The sequence below is a fragment of the Protomyctophum parallelum genome, assembly GCF_964188405.1.
Source record: "Protomyctophum parallelum genome assembly, chromosome: 6".
Taxonomy (NCBI): Eukaryota; Metazoa; Chordata; class Actinopteri; order Myctophiformes; family Myctophidae; genus Protomyctophum; species Protomyctophum parallelum.
The window spans coordinates 6,233,402-6,260,930 of NC_139701.1; the positions used below are offsets into that span (position 1 = coordinate 6,233,402).

Consider the following 27,529-nt stretch of genomic DNA (forward strand, 5'->3'; position numbering starts at 1 on the left):
GCCGTTACGTTGGATTGTGTGTGTCTCGGCGTGAAGGAAGAATTCTGCTACTGCGGTTCCAACAAGTCGTGTTGTTTGGGTTCAAATCCAGGTCCGAACGAACGGAGATCCGCGTCCACAGGAGCAAAGAAGTCTCGGATGTTTTCTTTTTAGATCATCTTGTAGGAGTGTCCGGAGAGAACAGAACATCAAACATCTCTGTTTTGCTTGAAGCTAGAAGTGTGTGTGTGTATGCGTGTTTTTTTTTTTTTTAATTAGTATTCTTATTATTATATTTTAAAAGATGAGTGTGGAGGCGTACGGGCCGAGCTCCCAGACGCTCACCTTCCTGGACGTGGAGGAAACGGAGCTGCTCGGGGCGGACACCCAGGGCTCGGAGTATGAGTTCACCGACTTCACGCTGCCGAGCCAGACCCAGACCCAGCCGGGCCAGGGCCAGAGCCACAGCCAGCTGGACGGACAGGTACCCCCCGACGTGGTGGGCTTGTTTTGAAGAAGAAAAAAAAAAGAACCGCGGTGCTAGCTTTAGCGTTAGCGAGTGGCTAAAGGAGCTAACCTAGCGAGTACACAGCCAGGCTCCTAGCAGGGATGGATAAGATAACCGCCAAAGGATGCGTGGGCGACGTCACGTCAAAGCGTCCGTCTTGCGGAAGTTTTTTTTTTTTTTTAGAGCACTGGAAATGTGATGTCTGTCCCAAGTTAGCGAAAAATAGCAGATATACAAGTTTGTAGATCGGTAGCCATGGTTCACATGACGCTCGTACTTATGACATGCCAGGGCTAGTAGATCGGCTATTTTCATGCTCTGTTTTATAATTTATGGCATTTCTTAGATTTTATTTATGTATTCGTGAAATTGTTTTGAAAAACAATAAATCTTTTCCTAATTCATGGGAAGAAAATGGGATGTAATTTATTTATTAAATGTTTGGGAAATGGCATGCTCACAGGTCTACAGCTCTAAATGTGCCTTTGACTCAAGGAAAGGAGCATGGGTGAACTTGACTGGACTTTTCAAATATTGTATTTATTTTGTATTGTATAAAAATAGTTTATTTATTGATTGCAGTTTCCGTGTAGCTCAATATTAACGCAGTACATGATAAAAATCACCCCAGGAAGCTACACACGCCTCCGATTGTTCGTGACTTTACTGTCCCATCCATGGTATCTTTATTTATTCTCCCAGCTTGCTAACAGTCAACATTAGCAACCCACGGCTTGTTAGCTACATGCTGCTAACGCCAGCGGTCTAAACGTTATTTGCGTGTGTTTTTCACTGTTTATCGCGCCATATTATGCACACGAACAACATTGTACACATGGATAAGGCATATATAATAGCTGAGTGTGACGAGACACAAGGGTTGACAACAGTCCGTTACTGTTAATTATGTTGTGTACTTTCAGTATAACGCGCCCACCTGTATGTTAGTGTGATGGTACAGCTAACTTAGCGCTTCAGTGCAGTAGTTAGTCCCAACCCTGGTACTTAAATATGACTATTGTACTCTTTAGTACTTCTGGTTTTATATATCCTACCAGGACTTCTAGTACTGCTGGTTTTATATATCCTACCAGGACCTCTAGTACTGCTGGTTTTATATCCTACCAGGACCTCTAGTACTGCTGGTTTTATATATCCTACCAGGATCTAGTACTACTGGTTTTATATCCTACCAGGATCTCTAGTACTCCTGGTTTTATACATCCTACCAGGACCTCTAGTACTGCTGGTTTTATATATCCTACCAGGATCTAGTACTACTGGTTTTATATCCTACCAGGATCTCTAGTACTGCTGGTTTTATACATCCTACCAGGATCTAGTACTACTGGTTTTATATCCTACCAGGACCTCTAGTACTGCTGGTTTTATATCCTACCAGGACCTCTAGTACTGCTGGTTTTATACAGTATATCTAGGACCTCTAGTACTGCTGGTTTTATATCCTACCAGGACCTCTAGTACTGCTGGTTTTATATATCCTACCAGGACCTCTAGTACTGTTGGTTTTATATCCTACCAGGACCTCTAGTACTGCTGGTTTTATACAGTATATCTAGGACCTCTAGTACTACTGGTTTTATATCCTACCAGGACCTCTAGTACTTCTGGTTTTATATCCTACCAGGACCTCTAGTACTTCTGGTTTTATATCCTACCAGGACCTCTAGTATTGATGGTTTTATATCCTACCAGGACCTCTAGTACTGCTGGTTTTATACAGTATATCTAGGACCTCTAGTACTGCTGGTTTTATATCCTACCAGGACCTCTAGTACTGCTGGTTTTATACAGTATATCTAGGACCTCTAGTACTGCTGGTTTTATATCCTACCAGGACCTCTAGTACTGCTGGTTTTATATATCCTACCAGGACCTCTAGTACTGTTGGTTTTATATCCTACCAGGACCTCTAGTACTGCTGGTTTTATACAGTATATCTAGGACCTCTAGTACTACTGGTTTTATATCCTACCAGGACCTCTAGTACTTCTGGTTTTATATCCTACCAGGACCTCTAGTACTTCTGGTTTTATATCCTACCAGGACCTCTAGTATTGATGGTTTTATATCCTACCAGGACCTCTAGTACTGCTGGTTTTATACAGTATATCTAGGACCTCTAGTACTGCTGGTTTTATACAGTATATCTAGGACCTCTAGTACTACTGGTTTTATATCCTACCAGGACCTCTAGTACTTCTGGTTTTATATCCTACCAGGACCTCTAGTACTTCTGGTTTTATATCCTACCAGGACCTCTAGTACTGCTGGTTTTATACAGTATATCTAGGACCTCTAGTACTGCTGGTTTTATACAGTATATCCAGGACCTCTAGTACTTCTGGTTTTATATCCTACCAGGACCTCTAGTACTGCTGGTTTTATACAGTATATCTAGGACCTCTAGTACTGCTGGTTTTATACAGTATATCTAGGACCTCTAGTACTGATGGTTTCATACAGTATATCTAGGACCTCTAGTACTTCTGGTTTTATATCCTACCAGGACCTCTAGTACTGATGGTTTTATACAGTATATCTAGGACCTCTAGTACTGATGGTTTCATACAGTATATATAGGACCTCTAGTACTGATGGTTTTATACAGTGTATCCAGGACTAGTAGTACTGCTGGTTTTATATACTTATCCTACCAGGTGCTGGTTTAAATTATGATGCAACTATTAGTACTGCTGACAGGATGTTGACATAAAAGCACAGACTCCCAGAGGATCAAGTAGGCCTCAGGTCTTAATGGTCTAAAACAGAGGTTTTCAACTGGTGGTCTGTGAAGGTATTGCATGTGGTCCCTGACCATGCATTTAGTATCTATTAGTTATTAGTTTTTATCGATCACTAGTTGGGAAACGAACAAGTTCACTAATTTACCTGGTGATGTATGATGACATCAATGTTGTCAGTCTCATGTTAAGAACTTCCACAGACAGGGAGTTGTAATTTCATTCCATTGTTGTGTTGCACAGGTGAACGGCCCTGATGAAGGCCTCCATAATGGCGGAGTGGACGACTCCATGGCCAAGGCCAGCCAACTGCTGGCTGAGCTCAACTTTGAGGAAGATGAAGAAGACACCTATTACACCAAAGACCTCCCTCTGCACGCATGCAGGTACATATACGCACACACACAAACACGGCGTTGTCGGACTAATGCCTGTCAGAATGTCTAACCAACGTATGCACCCTGTGAATTCTGTACGACGCGCCTAATGTTATCATTTCAGCTACTGTGGTATTCATGACCCGGCGTGTGTCGTGTACTGCAACACCAGCAAGAAATGGTTCTGCAACGGACGTGGAAACACTTCCGGCAGGTATGTTATCCTGCCATAGTGTTCATTTGTCGTTGTGTTATAGTCTTCATATCATTGTCAGGCCAGAAAACTAATGTCTTTGCTTGAATTGTCGTTTCTAAAATGTATTCCACACTGACATGACTACCCAGGGCAGTCTTCGTGGACCCCCAGGGGTCGTCAGCAAGTCAACGTAATTCGATACACTTGAGATTATTACGATACAAGCATGTATGAGTGACAATGTTTTAATACAATTATGATACATGGAAAATTTGAAAGCAAAATGTGCATATATATTTCATATCGGGGTCCCTGGGAAATTATTTGAAACGGGGGTCCATGTTCTCATAAAAGAACATTTGGGAGTCCCGTGACATGAAAATGAAAACCCCTGACTTGGAGTATAGAAAATGGTTTATTTTTTATGGATGATGCGATTGGTTGCAAAAAAGAGTTGGTAGAGGCGTGTCCACTGACAGAAATAATTACCTATTTCCGCTACCGTAGCACTAAGAACAACATTTGGTTTGGAACGTAGAGACTTGTGTATAATCTACTGATCATGTACGTCATGCACTGTATGTGAGGTCCTGTTGCGTTTCTTTTGAACCGCCTTTTGGATTTATGTTAAACATCCTGGCCTGGCTGTCCGGGCGGTGTTTGGTTTGATGTGGTGGTCCTCCCTTTGCCCTACAGCCATATTGTCAACCACCTGGTGAGGGCCAAATGCAAAGAGGTGACGCTGCACAAGGACGGTCCCTTGGGCGAGACGGTGCTGGAGTGCTACAACTGTGGCTGTCGCAACGTCTTCCTGCTGGGCTTCATCCCCGCCAAGGCCGACTCTGTGGTGGTGCTGCTCTGCAGGTATGCAAACCTTTTATCTTGAGACCCAAAAGAGAGATTAGAGGTTTGGCCGGGATCCAAACTAGTGAAAATAGCCGATCTACATTCTAAAAGCGTTTGTATTCTTCACAAATGGTTTCGACTGTGTTGTCATGGAATATACTGCGAATGAGAGGTTAATATCTTAAAGGGCCACTTTCACCCCTTTTGCAACCAGATCTTATTTTTATGATGTTTAAGAGACAAGAAACACTTTCCTGGGGTTTTTATGTGGGTATATAATGTGGTTTTTAGATATTTCAGTATTTCAAAGTCTCCATGGGCTCCATGATGTCATGGACACTGGGCTCACTTATTTACTGGACTACATGTTGTCTCAGTAAGACAGCCCTCACCCTATCCACGAGGAGGAGCAGTGACCCAAAGCATTATGGGAATTGTAGTTAATTGATTAGTCTCGGCAAGTGCCAATACACGTAAGTTACGTTAATTCAGTTTTATACACGTTTTGTTCCGATCTAGTCGAAAAGCTACTCACATTAGCTTCGGATGGCTATCTCTTAGCCATAACACTGGACTGCGCCATCTTGATTTGCGCGCGCACCCATGCACGCTTTCAGTCGCTGTTTGATGACAATGACGAGATGTGTGTGTGTGTGTTATCGTTGACGAGACGAGGCTAGAGGAAAATGTTAGTGGATTGACGAACAAAGTTTTAAATGCATGAAAATGACTAAAACTGACTAAAACCCGTAGGAGTAACAGTTGTAGACTAAAACTAGACTAAAACTATCAAGGATAGAAATGACTAAAACTGACTAAGACTAATTAAGCATTTTGTCCAAATGACTAAGAGTGACTAAAACGTATAAGCATTTCGTCCAAAAGACTAAGACTGACTAAATCTAAAAAATGCCTGCCAAAAACAACACTGAATGCGTCCCCACAGACAGCCGTGTGCCAGCCAGAGCAGCCTGAAGGACATCAACTGGGACAGCTCCCAGTGGCAGCCTCTGATCCAGGACCGCTGCTTCCTGTCCTGGCTGGTCAAGATCCCGTCTGAGCAGGAGCAGCTCCGAGCGCGCCAGATCACCGCCCAGCAGATCAACAAGCTGGAGGAGCTATGGAAGGTAGGCGGCGGCTTCCTTCAAATTAAAACGCTACTCTGTGTGTAATTGTATAGACCGATTCCGTACCGGTTTCATGGTCGCAGCCTACGTATTTCCTGTAGGCGGACTCGACATAGCTGCGGGAGTAAAACCCTCACCAGGCGCACCTCTTCCACTACAGTGAACGGCAGAGTGACTGATGTTAGTTTGCCTCAAACTTTACTCCTTTACCTGCTTTTTTACTAACACTAACATTACAAAGATGCCCAGAACATCGAGATGAACCTGTGTAGTTTATGGCTGCTCCAACAGTAGTGGCAACATAAAAAAAAAAAAAAAACGGAATGTCTAATATCCACCGCTGTGGCGGAGACCAGAGCCATTGAGTAATGGTTGAGACAAAGCAGTGAAAGATACATAACGCAAGTCTTACCCAATACCAAATCTTTCTGTTTATTAACACAAGGCTGCTGTACTTTATACCTCATACTTTAAATGCTTAGTATGAGGTATAAAATACAGCAGCCTTGTGTTCATAAAACAGAAAGATTGGGTATTGGGAAATTACGTATCTTTCAGGACCCTTCACTGCTTTGTCTCAACCATTACTCAATGGCTCTGGTCTCCGCCACCGAGGTGGATATTAGACATTCCGTTTTTTTTTTTTTTTTTTTATGTTGCCACTACTGTTGGAGCAGCCATAAACTACACAGGTTCATCTCGATGTTCTGGGCATTTTTGTAATGTTAGTGTTAGTAAAAAAGCAGGTAAAGGAGTAAAGTTTGAGGCAAACTAACATCAGTCACTCTGCCGTTCACTGTAGTGGAAGAGGTGCGCCTGGTGAGGGTTTTACTCCCGCAGCTATGTCGAGTCCGCCTACAGGAAATACGTAGGCTGCAACCATGAAACCGGTACGGAATCGGTCTATATCTTCCCCCCCCCTCCCCATGGTTGTGATGTCATGGCTGCTATAGCTCTCTGATTGGATATGAATTGCTCTCAGCGGTGGGGACTTGGACTCGAGACTCGAGACTCGACTTGGACTCGAGTCCCGATTTTGATGACTTTAGACTTGCTTGATCAAATCAAAAATAGACTTGGACTTGCTTGGGACTTGAATGCCAAAGACTTGAGACTTGACTTGACTTGAACGCCAAGGACTTGAGACTTGACTTGAGCCCTCTTGACTTGAACATGTTCAAGTCACTTAATACCTTACAGCAGTGGTCCTCAACAGGCGGACCGCGGCACACCTCTCTGCGCACCCTGGAGAAAAGGCCTGGGCAGTGGCTCAGTGGTCCAGGCACCTTGGCTGGTAATCCAGTCTGGCAGTGTGCCGCGGGTTCGACTCCCGATCCCGACAGGAAATGGGGAGAGAGATGGGGGAGTGACCCCCCATCTCTCTCCCCATTTCCTGTCAGCCTATACTGTATCCCTCCATAAAGAATATAAAATAAAGGCGAAAGCCACAACAAAACATTACAAAAAACAGAATAAAGAGAAGAAAAAAAGCCACCGCAACCGCAAGTTGAATTCTCTGTTGTATTCGATCAATGCAGAGAAACGCAATTAACACTCTTAATGTGTGTATTATGGGCCGGCATGTCATGATGACAATGTTGCGCTGACTGGCTCACATTCACACATTCAGTTGAATTAAACAAAATTGGATTTTTGGAGGTGTGAATAAGTTTTCCTTATGTTTTTGAGACCACCGCTACCGTAGTTAAGTTTGAAGAAAAAAAGGACGAAGAAAGGCGCAACAGTTTTCTCAGTGCTGGAGGTGTGAATAATGAATATTTTGTCAAGTGAAAGAGCTATACAAACCAGGTTTGTATACCTTGGTAATTGGTTGTTTCTAGGTGAGGGGCGCAGCAATTCTATTTTCGTGCGCATGAGACTGGACCATGGTCTTGTTAAAAAAATATTTGTATATCATAAAATATCATGTAGTATCGTGTACTATAGCGTCGCCTGTGTTCCACGTGTTGCACATAAACAAACACATACCGGCTTCACTCCTGCCGCCGCTGCTGTTTTGGAACAGTGAATTAGAGTTTAATGTTTGATTGTATTAGAGTCTTCCTTATTTTTGTGCACAATTTAAGTTTCTTATTATTTAAGTTTATCTGATTATCTTTTGTATGACATGTAAAATGGTTTGGTATTGGTATATAATGTAACATTCCTCTCCTACCCTGTATTTGAACACGGTTTCAGTGCAAGCAATGACGTTTTACCATTGTAATAATAATAGCCTGCTTGCTCAGGGGAAACATTTAATTTGTGATGTCTCGGTGAGACATGGCCTTTGACATGATCTAAATGGCTCAATAGAAGAGCAGAGAGACAAACTACAACCACCCCATTGTACAGAGTGGTGCTTTAAACCCTGTCCTCACGGAGGAAATTGAAAAGTACAGTATCTGCATTTTGTTGGTGGACTCCAGAACCCTTGTTTAATAATAAATGCAAATTGTGGAAAATGCTCATGATTTATGTACATCTTTACATATCATTAATTAGTATTATGTCTTGGTGGGACTTGTTTGGGACTCGAAACAAAATGTAAGGACTTGGTTGGGACTTGAAACAAAATGCTTAGGACTTGGTTGGGACTCGAAACAAAAAGTTCAGGACTTGGACTTGACTTGGGACTTGCCTGTGTTGACTTGGACTTGACTCGGGACTTGAGAGCAAAGACTTGAGACTCGACTTGGACTTGCAACATAGGGACTTTGTCCCACCTCTGCTCTCAGCTGTACACACCCCACCAAGTGCGAAGTCGGAATAACATACAGATTCCTGGGATTTATACATGGATGTTTTTTTTTGTCAAATTAATCAAATCAAAGGCATTTCAATTCTGCTGCCAAGCCAATCAAACGAATCTAAGGGGAAATTAACCTGAACAGGAAGTGGGTATGCCTCCCTCCCATTTATTAATCTTAATATTAGCTGCAGCTGTGTTACTTACATTCTTATGCAGACTGTCATGTTTCTTCTTTCCTAGCTATAGTTTTTAACCTGAACTGGAAAGAGAGCTACAAAATAAGTTTCATACCCTCCCACCCGATGCACGTTTTGAAAGGCAGGGTTCCTAATAATAAAGCCTGTGTCCCCTGACTCGCTCCCCTTCCCAGGACAACCCCGGGGCCACCCTGGAGGACCTGGAGAAGCCGGGCGTGGACGAGGAGCCGCAGCATGTCCTGCTGCGCTACGAGGACGCCTACCAGTACCAGAACATCTTTGGCCCGCTGGTCAAACTGGAGGCCGACTACGACAAGAAGCTCAAAGAGTCCCAGGTAACGTCGCGTCACCGTGACGTCACTCGTGATGTTCGTCGAGATTCTGGCCAGGTTAAAACCCATTTAAGACCTGAGGCCGATTCTACAAATGCCTTCTAAATCAGTAGTTCTCAAACATTCACATTTTCGAAAAACAATGTTAAAAAATAGCAGGTGTACACTGTGAGCTTGTATTTTCAAAAAGCCACCACAAAAATGTAAAATGACACCGATGCTTTCCTGGTTTTAATGGATTAAAATAATCTCTTAGGCCCAGGCGGTGGCGTAACCGTCTGGGCACCCGACTGGTAATCCAGTCGCAGTGTGCCGCGGGTTCGACTCGCGAGCCCGACACGGCCTTTACTGCATGTCTTCCCCCATCTCTCTCCCGTTTCCTGTCAGCCTACTGTCTGTCCCTTCAAAAAACGTAAGCCGCAAAAAAATAAATAAATCATCTAACCACTTCTTTGGGACATTTATCAAAACTCCATGAAAAGTTGTGTGTGTGTGTGTGTTCTCGCTAGATGTGGAATGTATAGTTTGTGGTGACTATTTTGGGAATGTCAACAGAAGAAATCTTTCAAAAATGTTTCACACTTTTCCAAAAAAATGTCAATTCTCTCCTCTCCTCTCCTCCATCTCTATCCACAGACCCAAGACAATATAACGGTCAGGTGGGACCTGGGGCTGAATAAAAAGAGGATTGCTTATTTCTCTCTGCCGAAGACGGACTCAGGTGGTAATTCAGTCAGCTTTTATCTCCTCGACTTATTGCACCACCACGCCCACCGCCCCTCTCCTCTCCTCTCCTCCAGTGTTGTGTTGTATATATAACCCACATTCCTCTCAGCATTTCACGCAGCATCAGCATCTCCACCCCATATACCTGCATCCCGGCGTGGCGTGCTGTGCTGTGCTGTGCTGTGCTCGTCTTATTTTATTTTGCCCAATTTGTCATTTGTTTAGCGCTTTTCTTTTTGTGTGTATGTGTCACGGTATTGTATAACAACAAAATATGAATGAATCATGAATCATTTTCAGCTGTGAGTATGGGTTTCTTTCTGACTGGCTTCTCGTTTGGTTTGGCTCACAGATATGCGTCTGATGCAAGGCGATGAGATCTGTCTGCGCTACAAAGGGGATCTGGCTCCCATGTGGAAGGGCATCGGCCATGTCATCAAAGTCCCCGACAGTATCCTTTCTATATGTATCCGTTACTCTTCAGGATTCAATTCCAGAAATAGCAAAAAGCTGTTGTGTGACGCTGGTGAATGATCAAGTAGGGCATTCATGTACTAAAATAACACAGTTTATACAGTATCTAGACGCCGGTACGGTAGTAGTCAGTGGTATGTGCAATACTTATAATACCATTGGGGGCGGCGGTGGCTCAGGGGTAGAGTGCATGGATGGCAACCGTAAGGTTGCCAGTTCGAACCCGGGCTCCCCCAAAGTTACTGTCGAAGTGTCCTTGAGCAAGACACTGAACGCCTAATTGCTCCCGATGTGCTAGTTGGTGCCTTGCATGGTTTCCGCTGCCATCGGTGTATGAATGTGTGTGTGAATGGGTGAATGTAATGCACAATCTCTGTAATGCGCCTTGGATAAAGGCGCTATATAAATGCACCATTTACCATTTTACCATTGTTTTGTAAGAGAGGATTGCATCACTCGGTTCACACGGGTGTGATTTTTTTTAATCGAAGAACGACTGACATAAACATAGCTTTTTCAGAAAACTGTCATTTTCAAACAGACATTTTTTTATCTGATCTCTGGTCAAAATGGGTTAAAAAAGATCAGTTGCCCTACGTATGTTGAAGGCTGTGCTTGTGCTGGTTGGTTCCTTAGCCTCATGCGTTTTCAGACTATGGAGATGAGATTGCCATTGAGCTGCGGAGCAGCGTTGGAGCGCCAGTGGAGATCCCACACAACTTCCAGGTGGACTTCGTATGGAAATCCACTTCCTTTGACAGGTACAGTACACACTGCAGGTTCCCCACAGTGATAGAAGACCAATATATACTCGAAAATCAGAACTTAACCTTTTTCACAGCATTAGTATTTCAAGGGGAAGAATATGGCTATGTATACTTTTAACGACTTAAACAAGAGTACTATAGACTAATAACAGTTTAAGTCCACACTAATTATCCATAATGTATAAATTATAGATAAGGGTTCAGGACAACGGGGCCTTTTCGTGGAGGGGTCAGAATAAAATTTGGACTTTAACTGTTATTCGTCTATAGTACTATTGGTAAACTGGACCCGAGTTGCTGTGATTATTACCACTATGCTAGGTCTGCTCCTTTCCCCCACTACACCTAATCTCTCAAGTCGAAAATAGCAGACCCACAAACTCATGAACGTGTCGCATTGTGACTGATAAATCCAGTTTTTTTTTTGCAAGGTTTGCTCCGGACAAAACGATCTCAAAACGAATCCTTGATTTGTGACCCCACTGCCTCCCCTGTAACGCGTTCCCTGTTTGGTGTCCCAGGATGCAAAGCGCTTTGAAGACGTTCGCAGTGGACGAGACATCAGTGTCTGGTTACATCTACCACAAGCTGCTGGGCCACGAGGTGGAAGATGTCATCATTAAATGTCAACTACCCAAACGCTTCACTGCCCAGGGCCTGCCTGACCTCAACCACTCTCAGGTAACACACACACACACACACACACTGTTACCTTCTAAATCACTTCACTGCCCAGGGCTTGCCTGACCTCAACCACTCTCAGGTAACACACACACACACTGTTACCTTCTAAATCACTTCACTGCCCAGGGCCTGCCTGACATCAACCACTCTCAGGTAACACTGCCCAGGGCCTGTCTGACCTCAACCACTCTCAGGTAACACACACACACACACACTGTGACCTTCTAAATCAACATTGCTGGTGTGGCCTGCTAAAGAACTTGAAGATCTGATCTTGTAATGTAAATCCCTTCTAAAAAAACCTTGTTGGCTAACAAGGCTTTTCAGATGGAGTGTGACACGACGCCCGTGTTCTCGCACTGTGTGCTCCTCGTGGAAATAGACACTAATGTGGAGAGTAAAATAATGGTCAACACATTTCAACTCTTAGAATATGAAAAACCAAGACACTCTTACAAATATGTGTGTTAATATAGGCTAGTTGGACTAAAGAAAAGAGGACGCACAGCTCGTAGTCACGATGCTAGAAACTTTAATAAACCAACGTTTCGGCAAGCAGGTTGCCTTCTTCAGGGTATGGAGGCTAGTTGCCTAGTTCATCATTGGACAGAAAAAAAAGGGCCATGATGAACTAGTTATGATTTAATCTTTTAAACTTTTTGCAAGAGTGCCTTGGTTTTCAGCTTATTTGACTCTTGAGGCTCGCCCAACCAAAGAGCAAGAGGTATGTCTCCGTACCTGCCCACTCGCCTCTCGTTTTTAACTAAAATCTTTTCTTCTGGGGTGGTCCCTGGAACAACATATTTTCAGATGGGGGGGTTACATATCATTTTTGGGGTCCTTGACATGAAATATTGAGAACCACTGATATAGAAACATTTCCATAAAAAATAAATACATTTAATTTCGACATCAACCCTAAATGGGTTAATGATGTGCGTTAATAACCAATGTACTTTTCATGTGTTCGCCAGGTTTACGCTGTGAAGACGGTGCTCCAGAGACCTCTCAGTCTGATCCAGGGTCCTCCTGGTACAGGGAAAACTGTCACCTCCGCCACCATCGTCTACCACCTGGCACGACAGGGCAACGGGTAACACGCCATTAAACCACATGTTTTCTACCACCAGCAGCACAAACAGTGTTTTGTTTGTGACAATTATTTGTGGGGTCCACAGACTGAGAGCCAGTGTTTTATACAATCTTATCACAACAGGGCAACACGTAACACGACATGCAAAATGGCTTATTTTCAGCGCAAAGGGCTGCACGGCACTTTTATTTTGTCTGCAATATATTCCTTCCTCAACATGCGCTCGTGTATCTGCCCTGCAGGCCAGTTCTGGTGTGTGCTCCCAGCAACATCGCTGTGGACCAGCTCACAGAGAAGATCCACCAGACCGGGCTGAAGGTGGTTCGGCTCTGCGCCAAGAGCCGAGAGGCCATCGATTCTCCCGTCTCCTTCCTGGCTCTGCACAACCAGATCAGCAACATGGACAGGTCAGTGTACGTTCAAAGGAAGTTAAACGTGTCGCAAGTTCACGTTATGACCATGCAGATCTGCTTTATTCCGGACATTTTTCAATGACATGCCCAAATAGGGATAGATTACTAATCAATCGCTAATCAAAGTCTGTGTGGACACAGTGTTTACTATCCTGTTCGCTATGCTAATGTTACAATATTATGTGTGTCTTCTCAGCATGCCAGAGCTTCAGAAGCTACAGCAGTTGAAGGATGAAACAGGAGAGCTGTCGTCTGCTGACGAGAAACGCTACCGAGCTCTGAAACGCACGGCCGAGAGAGAGCTGCTCATGGTGAGAAACAGAGCGGGGAGGTTACTTACTTACTGTTGACATCGGTATGGCCAATTAAGCAGCCAGTATGTCCCAATTTTGACCTGCTGTGTCCCCTAGTGTAGGTACCCTCACAAAAACATGCAGTAATCCTGGTCTCTAAACTACCTCCCTCCCCCTGGCCAGCCGGGGGCGCCTGATGGAGGGGAAAGGAACTGGTTGGAATAACGTGTTCCTTCCACGCGCTACGTCCAACCAGGGAAACTCCCCCCTGTCAGGTGAAAAGAAGCAGCTCGGACTCCTCATGCATAGAATGAAGCATGAGGTCAGTCCACTGCCCTCCACAGGTTGGCAGAGGAAGTGTACCGCCCAGGATTACATTAGATAATTGACACTGGGTGAAACAATGGGTTGCAAAATCATGGAATAAAAACGGTTGTTAGAGTGCATTCTATAATGTATTATTCATTTGCTTTTTCATCGAAGAATCATAATAAAATGTTCTTTTCAAATCTTGAAGTTTGATATATATACTTTATTACAAAAGTTAGTAAGACTCTTTTGGGCTAAAGTTGGGTTCTGACTCGGTCTCTCCTTCGTCTCCTCTCTCAGAACGCTGACGTGATCTGCTGCACGTGCGTGGGGGCCGGGGACCCCCGTCTGGCCAAGATGCAGTTCCGCTCCATCCTCATTGACGAGAGCACGCAGGCCACGGAGCCAGAGTGTATGGTCCCTGTGGTGCTGGGGGCCAAGCAGGTATACGCACGCACACACACACTCAACACCAGAGTGTATGGTCCCTGTGGTGCTGGGGGCCAAGCAGGTATACGCACGCACACACACACCATGTGGTGCTGGGGGCCAAGCAGGTATATGCACGCACACACACACACTCAACACCAGAGTGTATGGTCCCTGTGGTGCTGGGGGCCAAGCAGGTATACGCACGCACGCACACACACACACACCATGTGGTGCTGGGGGCCAAGCAGGTATACGCACGCACACAAACACCATGTGGTGCTGGGGGCCAAGCAGGTATATGCACGCACTAGGGCTGACCCAAAAAAATGGATTAATCGATGTTCAATCGATACGCACGGGAATCGATTTTTTAATTTTGAATCGAATAGTCATTAAAAAAAGTGGCCGCTTTTGGTCCGCGAGACGGCCCCATTTGGTCCGCGAGCCATGCTCGTGCCTCGCAGCACCGCAACGCCTCCTCCCCTCTCCCCCTCACTACTCGTGGTAACAACAAGGAAGTCAACACACACACACAGCAGCCTGCACTCATGCCGCCACAAAAGAAATCTAAAGTGTGGTTGCATTTTAGAATATGCAAGGAGAACAAAGAACAAGTGGTGTACAGTGTCAACTATGTGACAAGAAATTGGCGTATCACATACGGGATGGCCCAAATCGGAGCCGCGGTCATCCACACTTTTCTACCCCAAGAAAGAGCCTCGTCGGAAGGGTCTGAGAGCGGCGTAGACCGCGGCGCAAATTAGCGCGCCTGGAGCTCCAGGACTGGTGCTTTTTTTGGTGTTTTCACATCTGAGTTTCAATCGGAAGAGAAGCTTTGATTATAGGCTATTTCTTTTTTGAGAGGTAATGCCTGCGTCAGGCAGTTGACTTGTTACGGTCGAATGTTTTATTAAGCCTAATTATTTGTGCGTCACTGCTTTCATGAAGGCTGCAACAGTTGTTGCTTCAATGCTTATCGTTTTAAATAAATGAGACCAATCCAAGCATGCCTTTCTCTCCGCTATTGTTTAAGGTGCGCACCTCGTATCGCACCCCCCCCCTTCCCGTTGGGTTTCGAAGCGTCGACGATCGAAACAAATTTATATCGAAGCGTCGATCATCAAAAACGTAATCGAAGGTCAGCCCTAGCACGCACACAAACACCATGTGGTGCTGGGGGCCAAGCAGGTATACGCACGCACACACACACAACACTAGGGCTGAGGATCTTTGGGTGTCCCGCGATTCGATTCCAATTCTTGGGGTCACGATTCGATTCAAAATCGATTCTCAATCCAAAAACGATATTTTTAAAGATTCTAAAGCATAAAAAAAATAAAACGATCTGTTAGATCTGGTTCTTCCGATTACGCAGATTCTCAACCATAATTCATGCATTGTACAATAAAGAAAGCTGTAATTTGTGCTGTCATAAACTTCCCATTCGTGTCCCCCTATAGTTGATCCTGGTGGGAGACCACTGCCAGCTGGGACCGGTGGTCATGTGCAAGAAGGCAGCCAAGGCGGGCCTGTCCCAGTCCCTGTTTGAGCGCCTGGTGGTTCTGGGGATCCGGCCCATCCGCCTGCAGGTCCAGTACCGCATGCACCCGGCGCTCAGCGCCTTCCCCTCCAACATATTCTACGAGGGCTCCCTGCAGAACGGAGTCACCGCCGGTCAGTGCAATAATGTGTCCACTTTGGGGGGAATGGACCTGACACTTGAATTTATGTTGTACGGGTAACGGGGCAGACTGTGGCTCAGGAGGTAGAGCAGGTCGTCCAATGATCCATGGGTCGGCGGTTCGAATCCCGGCTCCTCCTGTCTACATGTCGAAGTGTCCTTGGGGCAAGACACTGAACCCCAAATTGCTCCCGATGTGCTGGTTGGTGCCTTGCATGGCTTCCGCCGCAATCGGTGTGTGAATACATTCACACAATCTATGTAAAGAGCCTTGGATAAAGGCGCTATATAAATGCACCATTTACCATTTACTGCAGCGTGCGCCGGAATCTCCTTTTGGCCTCCAAAATTTGAGGTCGCCGGGTGTTTTTTGAGATTGACAGCTGCTTTGAAAAATCGAAGAACGACTGACAGAAACATGGCTTTTTCAGAAAACTGTCAGGATGTATAGAAGACTTTTTAGAATCTGATCTCAGGTCAAAATGTGTTGATGAAGTGTCCGTAGGCCTACAGATAACAACATAATAGAAATGGCAACATTAACGTTAGGTTATAAAGACACTGTAGAGAAAAGCTTTCGCACACCTATAGTGGAGGCTTAGGAGCAGGTGTGTACTGCGTAGGCAAGTGCACTTCGATAATAAAATACCCTCTTCTCGTCCCTTCCAGGCGACCGCATCAAGAAGGGCTTTGACTTCCAGTGGCCTCAGCCAGACAAGCCCATGTTCTTCTACGTCACTCAGGGCCAGGAGGAGATCGCCAGCTCTGGAACCTCCTACCTCAACAGGTAAACTCGTACATAACTCCACACAGGAGTATGTACTGTACAGTATGTGTGAGTACACAGTATCGTGTTCAAGAATTGGCTCACTTTTGCATTATTGATGTTGTCAGGCAGATACGGGTTAAGTGTCTTGCTCAGGGACACTTGGACTTGGGCATACTGGGGGGGCAAAAGGGTGACCTTATGATTATCAGACAGCTCCTTTACTCAACAATCTACGACTGCTCCGGTCTTCTGTTCCTGATTTGCGGACCAGTAAATCATTCATTTTTGTGTGTGTGTGTGTGTGTGCTGCTGCGTTGCAGGACGGAAGCATCCAACGTGGAGAAGATCACCACCAGGCTGCTGAAGGCCGGAGCCAAACCGGACCAGATCGGCATCATCACCCCCTACGAGGGCCAGCGCTCCTACCTGGTGCAGTACATGCAGTTCAGTGGCTCCCTGCACACCAAGCTCTACCAGGTACACTGAGCACTGACGCATACACAACTAATGCCAAGCTCTACCAGGTACACTGAGCACTGACGCATGCACAACTAATGCCAAGCTCTACCAGGTACACTGAGCACTGACGCATACACAACTAATGCCAAGCTCTACCAGGTACACCAGGCACTGACGCATACACAACTAATGCCAAGCTCTACCAGGTACACCGGGCACTGACGCATGCACAACTAATGCCAAGCTCTACCAGGTACACTGAGCACTGACGCATACACAACTAATGCCAAGCTCTACCCGGTACACCAGGCACTGACGCATACACAACTAATGCCAAGCTCTACCAGGTACACCGGGCACTGACGCATACACAACTAATGCCAAGCTCTACCCGGTACACCAGGCACTGACGCATACACAACTAATGCCAAGCTCTACCAGGTACACCGGGCACTGACGCATACACAACTAATGCCAAGCTCTACCAGGTACACCGGGCACTGACTCATACACAACTAATGCCAAGCTCTACCAGGTACACCGGGCACTGACGCATACACAACTAATGCCAAGCTCTACCAGGTACACTGAGCACTGACGCATACACAACTAATGCCAAGCTCTACCAGGTACACCGGGCACTGACGCATACACAACTAATGCCAAGCTCTACCAGGTACACTGAGCACTGACACATACACAACTAATGCCAAGCTCTACCAGGTACACTGAGCACTGACGCATGCACAACTAATGCCAAGCTCTACCAGGTACACCGGGCACTGACGCATACACAACTAATGCCAAGCTCTACCAGGTACACCGGGCACTGACGCATGCACAGCTACACAACTGCCAGCTCTTCATCTCAGTATGTTTGAGTGAGCATCGTATAAATGTATGTATGACACGACGGACGAGTACAATAAAGTACTCCACGCACATCCACTCGCTTAAAGCCAGTTGGTCAGTAAAAAGGAACATCACAGGTGCAACACGGTGACTCGGCATATCATGTTTGTTTTTTAGTTTTTTCCAAAAATGATGTTTTTGCAAATTCAACATAAACAAGGTGGAACAAGGCACAAAGAGCCTGCTGGTTAGTCAGTCAGTCAGTCGGGGACCAATCGGAAGGCTGACAAAGGATGAAATGAGACCAATGTTTTGTCCCTGCTCTCTCTCCCCGTAGGAGGTGGAGATCGCCAGCGTGGACGCCTTCCAGGGCAGGGAGAAGGACTTCATCATCCTGTCGTGCGTCCGTGCCAACGAACACCAAGGCATCGGCTTCTTGAACGACCCTCGCCGCCTGAACGTAGCGCTCACCAGAGCCAAGTGAGTCTGAGCGCCTGAGAGCCCTGCTCTCTGACACTAGTGATGTGTGGAGTCCTTATGCCCTATCTGTAGTTCTGTACTTAGTTGCACATCATGTGCATTGTGCATTGAAGATCTGCCCACAACAGCAGCAACACACTGCAGTGTGACTCCAGACATCACTGAGAGAAGATGCTTTCTACACATTTTTCTAATCCTACACCAGGGACCTCCAGAGTCCTTGCTAACCATTCAGCCGCCCCCTCATCAACATGTTATCAACACGTTGTCGGCATCTAATGTAAACATGTGAGCAGCATGCGGCATGCTGTTAACCTGTGGTTCTCAGATGTTTTCATTTCTAGGACCCCCAGTTTAGTATGCATTCGGCAGGCCACATACCCCCATAACTCTTCAGAGTGGACTAATGGAGACAAAATGGTCAATCAATAACTTAGCTGGGGAACCCCATCAAGGACCGGGTTGGGGCGGCGCTGTCTCAGGGGTAGAGTGGCTGGATGGGAACCGCAAGGTTCCCAGTTCGAACCTGGGCTCCCCCAGAGTTGGTGTCGAAGTGTCCTTGAGCAAGACACTGAACCCCTAATTGCTCCCGATGAGCAGGTTGGTACCTTGCATGGTTTCCTCCGGCATCGGTGTGTGACTGGGTGAATCTATGTAAAGCGCCTTGGATAAAGGAGCTATATAAATGCACCATTCACCAGACCCCGGGTTGGGGACCACTGCTGTAACAGTGACCTGTTGCCACTGTCCTTGGCCCGACCTCCCTCTCTCGTCACTGCCCATACTTGTTGCTGAATGCGCTAATGTTTAGATTACGGGGTCGGGGGGTGATTTATCTTCCCTGTCTCAGCGCTCTTGTTTATGGTGTGTTAGATACGGGGTGATCATCGTGGGGAACCCCAAGGCCCTGTCCAAGCAGCCTCTGTGGAACCACCTGCTCAACTACTACAAGGAGCAGAAGGTTCTGGTGGAGGGACCGCTCAACAACCTGAGGGAGAGCCTCATGCAGTTCAGCAAGCCCCGCAAGCTGGTCAACACCGTCAACCCGGTGAGTTACAACTCAACATACCCACCGTTATACAGAATATTAAATATGCCTTTTTGGTTCACAATATTAAATATGCCTTTTGGTTCACAACTATCGATGATTTATCTGGGGGGACCCCTAGGGTGTCCCCAGGTCCCACGTTGAGCACCAGTGGTGTAGAACATGTCACCTGGTTGAATTTCTGGACATTTCTCATGGACAATTCTTTAAAAAAAATCACACCTGTGTGAACTGAGTGGTGCAACTCCCCTCTCTTCCCTCTCTCATTAGCAGGCAACAGTGCAGCACTAATACGATCTCTCTCTCTCTCTCTGTTTCTGGCACAACAGCGCCCCTACTGGTACTCATAGTCATATACTGGTGCTCTCATGGCCACATAGGTGAACACATAGGTGAACACATAGGTGAACACGGACATTGCTGTTCCTTGGGGTGGTTGCACCACTAAAAAAATAAATAAAATAAAAGGTTTTGGAATATTGCTATTGGAAAAGCATAATATCGTTGTGTATGTCCTCATTATGTCTAAAACTGTTACTTTTCAGAATTTGAATTCCAAAAATGTAAGTACCATATCGACGAGCTTAACCCATTTTGGGCGGGAACACCCCTTTTGGTGTTTTTAAACATGTTATAATTTAGGTATTGAAAAATGGCAGATCTACAAGCTCGTAGCGCGCCACCGAGTGGCGCGCTACGAGCTTGTAGGTCTGCTATTTTTTGGGCTCCTTGACATGAAAAAGGTTGAGAACCACTGACATAGAAACATGGGTTTTTCTTTAGAAGACATTTGTAGAATTGAACTTAGTGTAGGTACCCTCACAAAAACATGCAGTGATCCTGGTCTCTAAACTGCCTCCCCCTGGCCAGCCGGGGCGCCTGATGGAGGGGAAAGGAACTGGTTGGAATAACGTGTTCCTTCCACGCGCTACGTCCAACCAGGGAAACCCCCCCCTGTCAGGTGTAAAGGAGCAACTTGGACACTTGCTCTCCCCTTGTCCCCCATAATTATATGGGGACTAGGTTGGTGGAGGGTGTGTAGAGCCCAGGATCACATTAGATCATTGACACAGGGGTGAAAAATGGGTTACAAAATCGTGGGATAAAAATGTATTAAAAAAAAAAACTTGGGTCTAAATGGGTTAAAGGAAGGATATGATGATCCCTGTGTGTGCACGGTAACGGTAACAGCTGAGCTGTGTTGTTGATGTTTTGTTGTCAGGGGGGACGTTTCATGAGCACGGCCATGTATGACGCCCGTGAGGCACTCATTCCAGGCTCCGCCTACGACCGCAGCAACCCAGGTGAGTAACGAACGCTGGTGTTTTTGGCAGCAAATTTCCATTTTAGTTTTAGTCGTAGACAGTCTCTTGAATAGTTTTCACTTATAGTTTTAGTCACATTTTAGTCACCTGGAATGTTCTAGTGTTTTTGTCTAGTTTTAGTCAACTAAATGTCATACGATTTTAGTCGACTAAATCTACCGTTGATTTAGTCGACTAAAATGTGTTTTGACAGGCCTTGATGTCGTTGTAATGACATATTTTACACTTTGGTTGTAGATCTGCTATTTTCAGCATGCAACCCAGCATAAAACTGGATCTCTTGTCCACTAGTCCCTTTTATAACATTTTAATTTTTGTTGACGAAATGGTCAGTATATTTAGTCTTAGTTTTAGTCATCATAGATTTGTTTTTATTTTGTTTTTATTAAATTTTAGTCAGTGAAAAAAGGTAGTCGACGAACATTTTTCGTCTTGGTTTTTAGTCGACGAAAACAACACTGGTGAGTAATGATTAGTCCAGTGGCCGCGACCACCACCAGCCACACACACACACACACACACACACACAGTACAGTAGTACATCCTGACAAGAACTTCGGAATTGTAGGAGTTTGCGGCGCTACATTCGGATTGACTCCGAGTCAATTGGGGTTTTTTAAATCCCTCCTCAAAACTCATCTGTTCTCCCTCGCCTTTAACTGCACCTGATTTACATGTATATTGATTTCCTGCTCTGTGCTATTTATGCTCTGTTTAATATTTTTTTTGTCTCTTTTCATTGTTTTATATTGCTATGCTCTACTCTCTGTTCAGCACTTTGGTCAGCTTTGGCTGTTGTAAAGGTGCTATACAAATAAAGTTTGATTTGATCCAGAGATGAATATGGTGAAAGTAGCTGAACTATTGACTCACTTACATATTCTTTTTACACTTTGGCCTATTTGATACTTTAAAAGTTATTAAATTGTAACTTTAGGTAGAGCTTCCATGGTTCACATCATCCAGCAACGCAACTACTAGTCCAAAAACTGCAATAATGTGTGTGTGTGTGTGTGTGCGTGTGCGTGTGTCTGTCTCTCGGCAGGGCGTCCAAACAACATGTACTTCCAGACTCACGACCAGATCGGTATGATTGGGGCGGGGCCGGGTCACATGTCCCTGAACATCCCCATCCCCTTCAACCTGGTCATGCCCCCCATGCCCCCGCCATCTTACCTGGGCCACCACGGCCAGAGCAACGGACCCGTCGTAGGTAGGAAGCTCAGAACAGGGTGGTTCCGTCCACGCCATCTACTGTCTTCAATAGCCATTTAAACCCATTCTGTGCGGGAACCCATTTTGATGTTAGCATTATGTTATGCTTTGGCTATAGCAGATCTACAAGCTCGTAGCGCGCCACCGAGTGGCGCGCTACGAGCTTGTAGGTCTGCTATTTTTGAAAAATCGAAGAACGACTGACATAGAAACATGGCTTTTTTTAGAAAACTGTCAGGATGTAGAAGACATTTTTAGAATCTGATCGCAGGTCAAAATGGGTTAAGATTGAGTTGGTCAAACGAGCAATAGGAATACATGTTCAGAAGCATCTTCCATAAAACCCAAATGGCTTATTTCCTAAAAGCACAGATTAAAGCCCCAGTCTGTTTGGCTGTGTGTAGAACAACAGGATCATAGGGTTAGAACAATAATGGCAAAACATCAGTCCTAGTGTGTGTGGATCCAACTCAGCCTAGCAAAACATATCTCTCATGGGATTCTTTTGTTTGTTTTAATCACTGTGTATAATGTAGGACACAATGTCTATTTATTGTAGTCTAATTATTGTAAAATGTATTGCTTATGATGCTTATGAAGATGTATCAGTATATCTTGTAGTACAGCATTACTTTGCACATTGTGTGTATATGTCCGTGATGATTGACGTTGTGGTGCCTCCAGGCCGTGGAGGTAGTATGAAGGGGAAGCTGGGCCGCGGGGGCCGACAGAGGGGCCGCGGCGCGGGCAGCCTGGGGGCCGCGGGCCAGGGCCCCAACGGCCCCGTCAGCCAGGCCAGCCAGGACGGGGCCTCCCAGCCCTTCTCCCAGGGGCCCCTGACCCAGGGCTACAACTCCATGAGCCAGCCGTCCCAGATGAGCCAGCCTGGCCTCTCCCAGCCTGAACTGTCCCAGGTAAGAAGACGCCACAGTCCCATCAATTCTAGCCCTAGTCAAACCTGAATCCATCTGTAACAATAAAAAAGAAAAGAAGAAGCGCTACGTGGCGTCCTTTTATATGTAAAGAAAACTGTAGACGGGTGCTCTTTGGAGAGGGTTTAATATAGCAAAGCACAAGATTTCTTAAAACGTTCTATACCTTGAGTCAATGTCACTGTGGAAGGAGATATAAGGTGGCGAACTTAAAAGAGGAACCAAGGCAGCTCTGTCCAGTTGAAGTAGAAGAAATCCTTCATTTCATTTTTAAAGGGTTAAAAACACAACCAACGCGTTTCGGCCTTCATCAGGCTCAACTGATGAAGGCCGAAAGGCGTTGGTGAATCCATCTGTTCTGGAAGTATGAAGTGGAATGTGTATTTCAAAAGCTCCGTTATGTTGTCTTGTGTATTGCTGTGTAATGCTTGTACTTTGTTCTATGACAGCGATGGAGAATAATGCATATTAGGATTAACGTCGCCTGATAACAGTATATTGTCATTTTTTCATTTAAGCATATTTGATTATCTATCATATTATCTATCATATTTGTGATATACTATCATATTTGATATACTACTATCTATTGTACTATCTATCATATTTGATTAAAAATCATTACAAAAAAAATTGCCCCAATAATCGGTGCATGACGTCCTACCCCTAGTCCCACAATATGGCTTTAACCCATTCTGACCGGGCACCCATTTTGGTGTCAGCATCATGTCATGCTTTAGCTATTTAAAAATAGCAGATCTACAAGCTCATATCGCGCCACCGAGTGGCGCGATACGAGCTTGTAGGTCTGCTATTTAAAAAAAATCGAAGAGCGACTGAATTTTTTTTAGAATCTGATCTCAGGTCAGAATGGGTTCATCAGACCAGTGTGTGTCCGGCGGAAACCTCGTATGAATCTGATCTCGGGTCAGAATGGCTTTAACACTGTTTGTTTCCCTTTGGTGTCACAGGACAGTTACCTCGGTGATGAGTTCAAGTCGCAGATGGACGTGGCTCTGTCTCAAGACTCCACATACCAGGGCGAACGAGCATACCAGCATGGCGGCGTGACAGGCCTGTCACAGTACTAGAGAGTACGTACCTCACACACTACTGCCTAAGTCAGGGGTCCTCAACTAGAAATGATGAAGGTCCACAAATATTTTTTTGAATAAGACCGAGGTCCGGTCCCATGCGCGGCGTCCATCGGAGAGCGGGGCTCCATGCCCGTTTAGTATGGTCAAGCCAAGCTTATACAAATCAGATCGCCTTCCACCCAACCAATAATGGGGTGCAGAGTACAGGCCCGGAGTGGAACTCCAAATCAGGCCGGGAGTTATACGCGCCACACTGCGCGTGCGCGCCAGAATTTTGGGGGCCCTTGGGGGACATTTTGGGGGCCTTTGCAGCAATTTCACATGAGAAATGTACCATCTGATGTTATTTATATTATTAACTTAAAAAGTCCGCAAAGAGGTGGCCAGTTGAGTACCCCTGGCCTAAGTGGTTAAAACCCTAAAAGAAACCTTGCATGGAATACTGAATATGGTGCACTAGACGTCTTCTTTCTTTATCGAGAAACGTTAAAAGAAATGGGGGAACCATTGGTTCCATCTGTACCCTCACACAGTTCAATTTAATAATAAAACTTTATTTGTATAGCACCTTTCATGACATGAAATGCAGCTCAAAGTGCTTTACAAGCGCAATGGAGAAAAAAATAAAAGCAAGGCATAAACATTAAAAAACAAGAGCAGTAATGCAATACAGTGAGGACATGAATAACAAAAAAATATAAGATCAATTCAAAGCAAGGGTGTAGAAGTTGGTCTTGAGCTGTACTTTAAGCTGTGCTTTTAGATCTAAGAAAAACACCATGGTCTGGCAAAAGATAAAATCGAGAGCTTGATCAAGAAACTATGGTTGTTTTAGCGACATATTTTGGCTAAATGCTTCAGTTTACAAATGTGTACAGAACCACCTCCATAGCTTTTATTGATATCAGTGTTTTAACCCATTTTGGGTGGGAACCCCTTTTGGTGTTAGCATTATGTTATAGTTATTGAAAAATAGCAGATCTACAAGCTCATAGCGCGCCACCGAGTGGCGCGCTACGAGCTTGTAGGTCTGCTATTTTTGAAAAATCGAAGAACGACTGACATAGAAAAATAGCTTTTTCAGAAAACTGTCAGGATGTAGAAGACATTTTTTTAATCTGATCTCGGGTCAAAATGGGTTAAGGAGTGTTGGAAAAAAATCCCTCATAGGGCCATGATGGTATAGAAAGGTTTGAGAAACCCTGATCTAATGTGTTCCTCTCCGCTTGTCTCTCCTTCAGGTTACTGGAAGAACGGAGCTAGGCTTGTGTGGAGCTTAGTTCGTCCACATTTTAATCTGAGTAATGATAAAAACACAAAATGGATACAATCTGTTTTCCTCTGCTACAACCGAAGCAACCACCCTGTGAAAAGCGACGGGAGAGAGCGAAACCTAAACCAATCATGAAGAGAGGGCGAGAAAACGAGTGAAGCGACGGGCGGCAAGCGAGAGAGAGAGGGACGGAGAGAAAAGGGAGAGAGCGAGAGAAAGCGACAGAGTGGTAAGAGACGGACGGAGCGCTGCCCGGACTCGAGGGACGAAGTGACGAAAGAAGCAAAGAAGACTAAAACCGGCGTGCGGCGTTGGTCGCTCGCACTGCATCCGGGAAACCGCAAGTCAGGAGACGTCTCCTCCACGGTTTCTCTTGTAGGGTGGGTGGGTGGGTGGGGGGATGTCAAACCTGAGGCTGTGACCTCACCAACCCCCCTCCCCACATGTCTCCTCCTATATCACCTCCACCACAATACTTCCTCCCCCCCCCCCTGTTCGCTAACGAGGAAACGGTCGGGCAAAAACTGACATTTGTCAGAGCAGGGAAAGGAGTCGGAGTGCTCGAGCTGAATTTGTAAGAAAGGAACGCCATCACACTGGCGATGCCTCCCCCTCCCCCCCATATCCTCTGAAGTCTATTTGTTTTTGAAGCCGCTTGAGCCCCACCTCCCCCTCCCCTCCCTGGGGATCATTTGGATTAGGACGGCAGGGGAAAAGTAGAGGCCGTGAACTTCTGAACCACCCCCAATCCCCCCCCCCCCCCCCCCCCCCCTCAGCGAGCCTGAACATCAAGAGGGAGCAGCAGCAGCAAGTCGACACGCTTTCTCCTCGTCGTTCAACTCTTGAGTTGGTGGAAAACGTCAGGAATTTAGAAGATGGTTTCTGCGCTTAAAGTCTTAAAGACGTTAAAGAACTTAGCGTTGAGACGCCACTTGGCTCTTTCAACGGCTCTTTACATTGTAGCAAAACGGGTGGTTTTTGGACGACACGTCACTTGCAAAGTGGCATGAGGATCTCAGACGGAAAGATTCTCCAGGCGTGACTCGCGGACAAACCGGGACCCCCCCGGCTTACACCGCCACCATGAGATGATTCTTTTTTTAGGAATTACCTTTCTTATCGCAGAGCACAAAAAAATGAAATTATTAAACGCGACCAGCATTGAATATTCTACTCAAAAAAAAAGGAAACAAAATAAACCTTTTTCTTTTTTTTAATATTTTAGAAGGGGCTGATGCTTTGGCCCCCTGTTTTTTGGGGCAGAGGATTATGAGAATTATTTTTGTTTTGCTTATGTATGCTTAGATTTGGCGATGGCTTTAAAAGGACGGCTTTGCTTAAAGGGGAATTCTCTTGTGAATGTTGGGAACTTTAACCTCGACGTCGTACAAAATCCCTGTTTTTAAAGTGACTGAAGCAACGAAGAGGGAGGGGGATAGAAACCTGGTGTCTTTAGCGAGATGTTGGTGCATTAATTATCTACAAGCGTCCCCATTTTGGGTCGAACATTCGGCAAAAATAGCCAGCTTGCAAGGTCATAACATGTTGCGATGCGGCGCATTATTGGGTTGTGGACTGGTTATTTTCTGCAAAGATACTTTGTTCTATAGGGGGGGGGGGGGGAGGTAGGAGACTAGACTTAGTATAGAGCCCGGAGGAGTTAAAAAAAAAAAGTATATAGGGTTTAAGTGATTAAACCAGTAAGGAGAGGAAAAGGAAGGTGGCTTAGGTTGGAAGATTCAGAACGCAGCATAGCCCAAATGTCACAGGACAAAATGTTAGTTTTTCCCAAGATGTCTGGGGGGGGGGGGAAAAACAAGGGAGTGCTTGTGTTGCTTCACACGATAAAGCATTCTGTTCACCACATCTTGCCAACTCAGATGGCACTTGCTGCGAGCACTCGCCAGCCTCGGGGCCCGGCATCAGCGTGCCTGCCTTGTCAAGTGATGTATGGGACAAAAACAAATAAAGAAGCGCTCCTCTAACCCAAATCCTAGAGCCTAGTATAGAGATCCCTAGTATAGTATGTATGTTGGGTTTAATACAGACAAATCATGTACTTTTTTAAATAGTCCCTAACAAATCCTTTTTACTGCATTCTACAGTAGCTGTTAAACCCCTAGCATCC

General features: G+C 45.4%; 1 protein-coding gene across 7 annotated transcripts; it reads left to right on the forward strand.

Moving 5' to 3' along the window:
* Positions 1 to 27,189, forward strand: LOC310860532 (regulator of nonsense transcripts 1). 7 transcript variants are annotated; one of them, XM_083767496.1, is made up of 25 exons: positions 1 to 463; positions 3,496 to 3,638; positions 3,754 to 3,843; positions 4,522 to 4,689; positions 5,618 to 5,798; positions 8,921 to 9,082; positions 9,716 to 9,803; positions 10,158 to 10,271; positions 10,932 to 11,040; positions 11,568 to 11,727; positions 12,705 to 12,823; positions 13,066 to 13,236; positions 13,433 to 13,547; positions 14,139 to 14,282; positions 15,731 to 15,944; positions 16,621 to 16,738; positions 17,041 to 17,197; positions 18,369 to 18,511; positions 19,385 to 19,559; positions 20,105 to 20,122; positions 20,782 to 20,863; positions 21,930 to 22,097; positions 22,784 to 23,013; positions 24,003 to 24,125; positions 25,370 to 27,189. In XM_083767496.1, exons 1-24 carry the CDS (start codon positions 284 to 286, stop codon positions 24,120 to 24,122), a joined length of 3,369 nt encoding a protein of 1,122 aa, XP_083623622.1. In that variant the 5' UTR covers positions 1 to 283; the 3' UTR covers positions 24,123 to 24,125; positions 25,370 to 27,189. The 7 variants fall into 7 exon arrangements, with proteins under 7 accessions (XP_083623622.1, XP_083623623.1, XP_083623624.1 ...); XM_083767497.1 differs by having other exon boundaries at positions 13,066 to 13,230; XM_083767498.1 differs by having other exon boundaries at positions 10,158 to 10,256.
* Positions 27,190 to 27,529: the final 340 nt, after the last annotated feature.

Excerpts from the sequence above, each read along its gene's own strand:
- LOC310860532 (XM_083767496.1), top strand. The coding sequence starts at position 284 with ATGAGTGTGGAGGCGTACGGGCCGAGCTCCCAGACGCTCACCTTCCTG. Across the intron at positions 11,041-11,567 it reads AAATCCACTTCCTTTGACAG|GATGCAAAGCGCTTTGAAGA; the intron begins GTACAGTACACA and ends TTGGTGTCCCAG. Across the intron at positions 12,824-13,065 it reads CTGGCACGACAGGGCAACGG|GCCAGTTCTGGTGTGTGCTC; the intron begins GTAACACGCCAT and ends TCTGCCCTGCAG.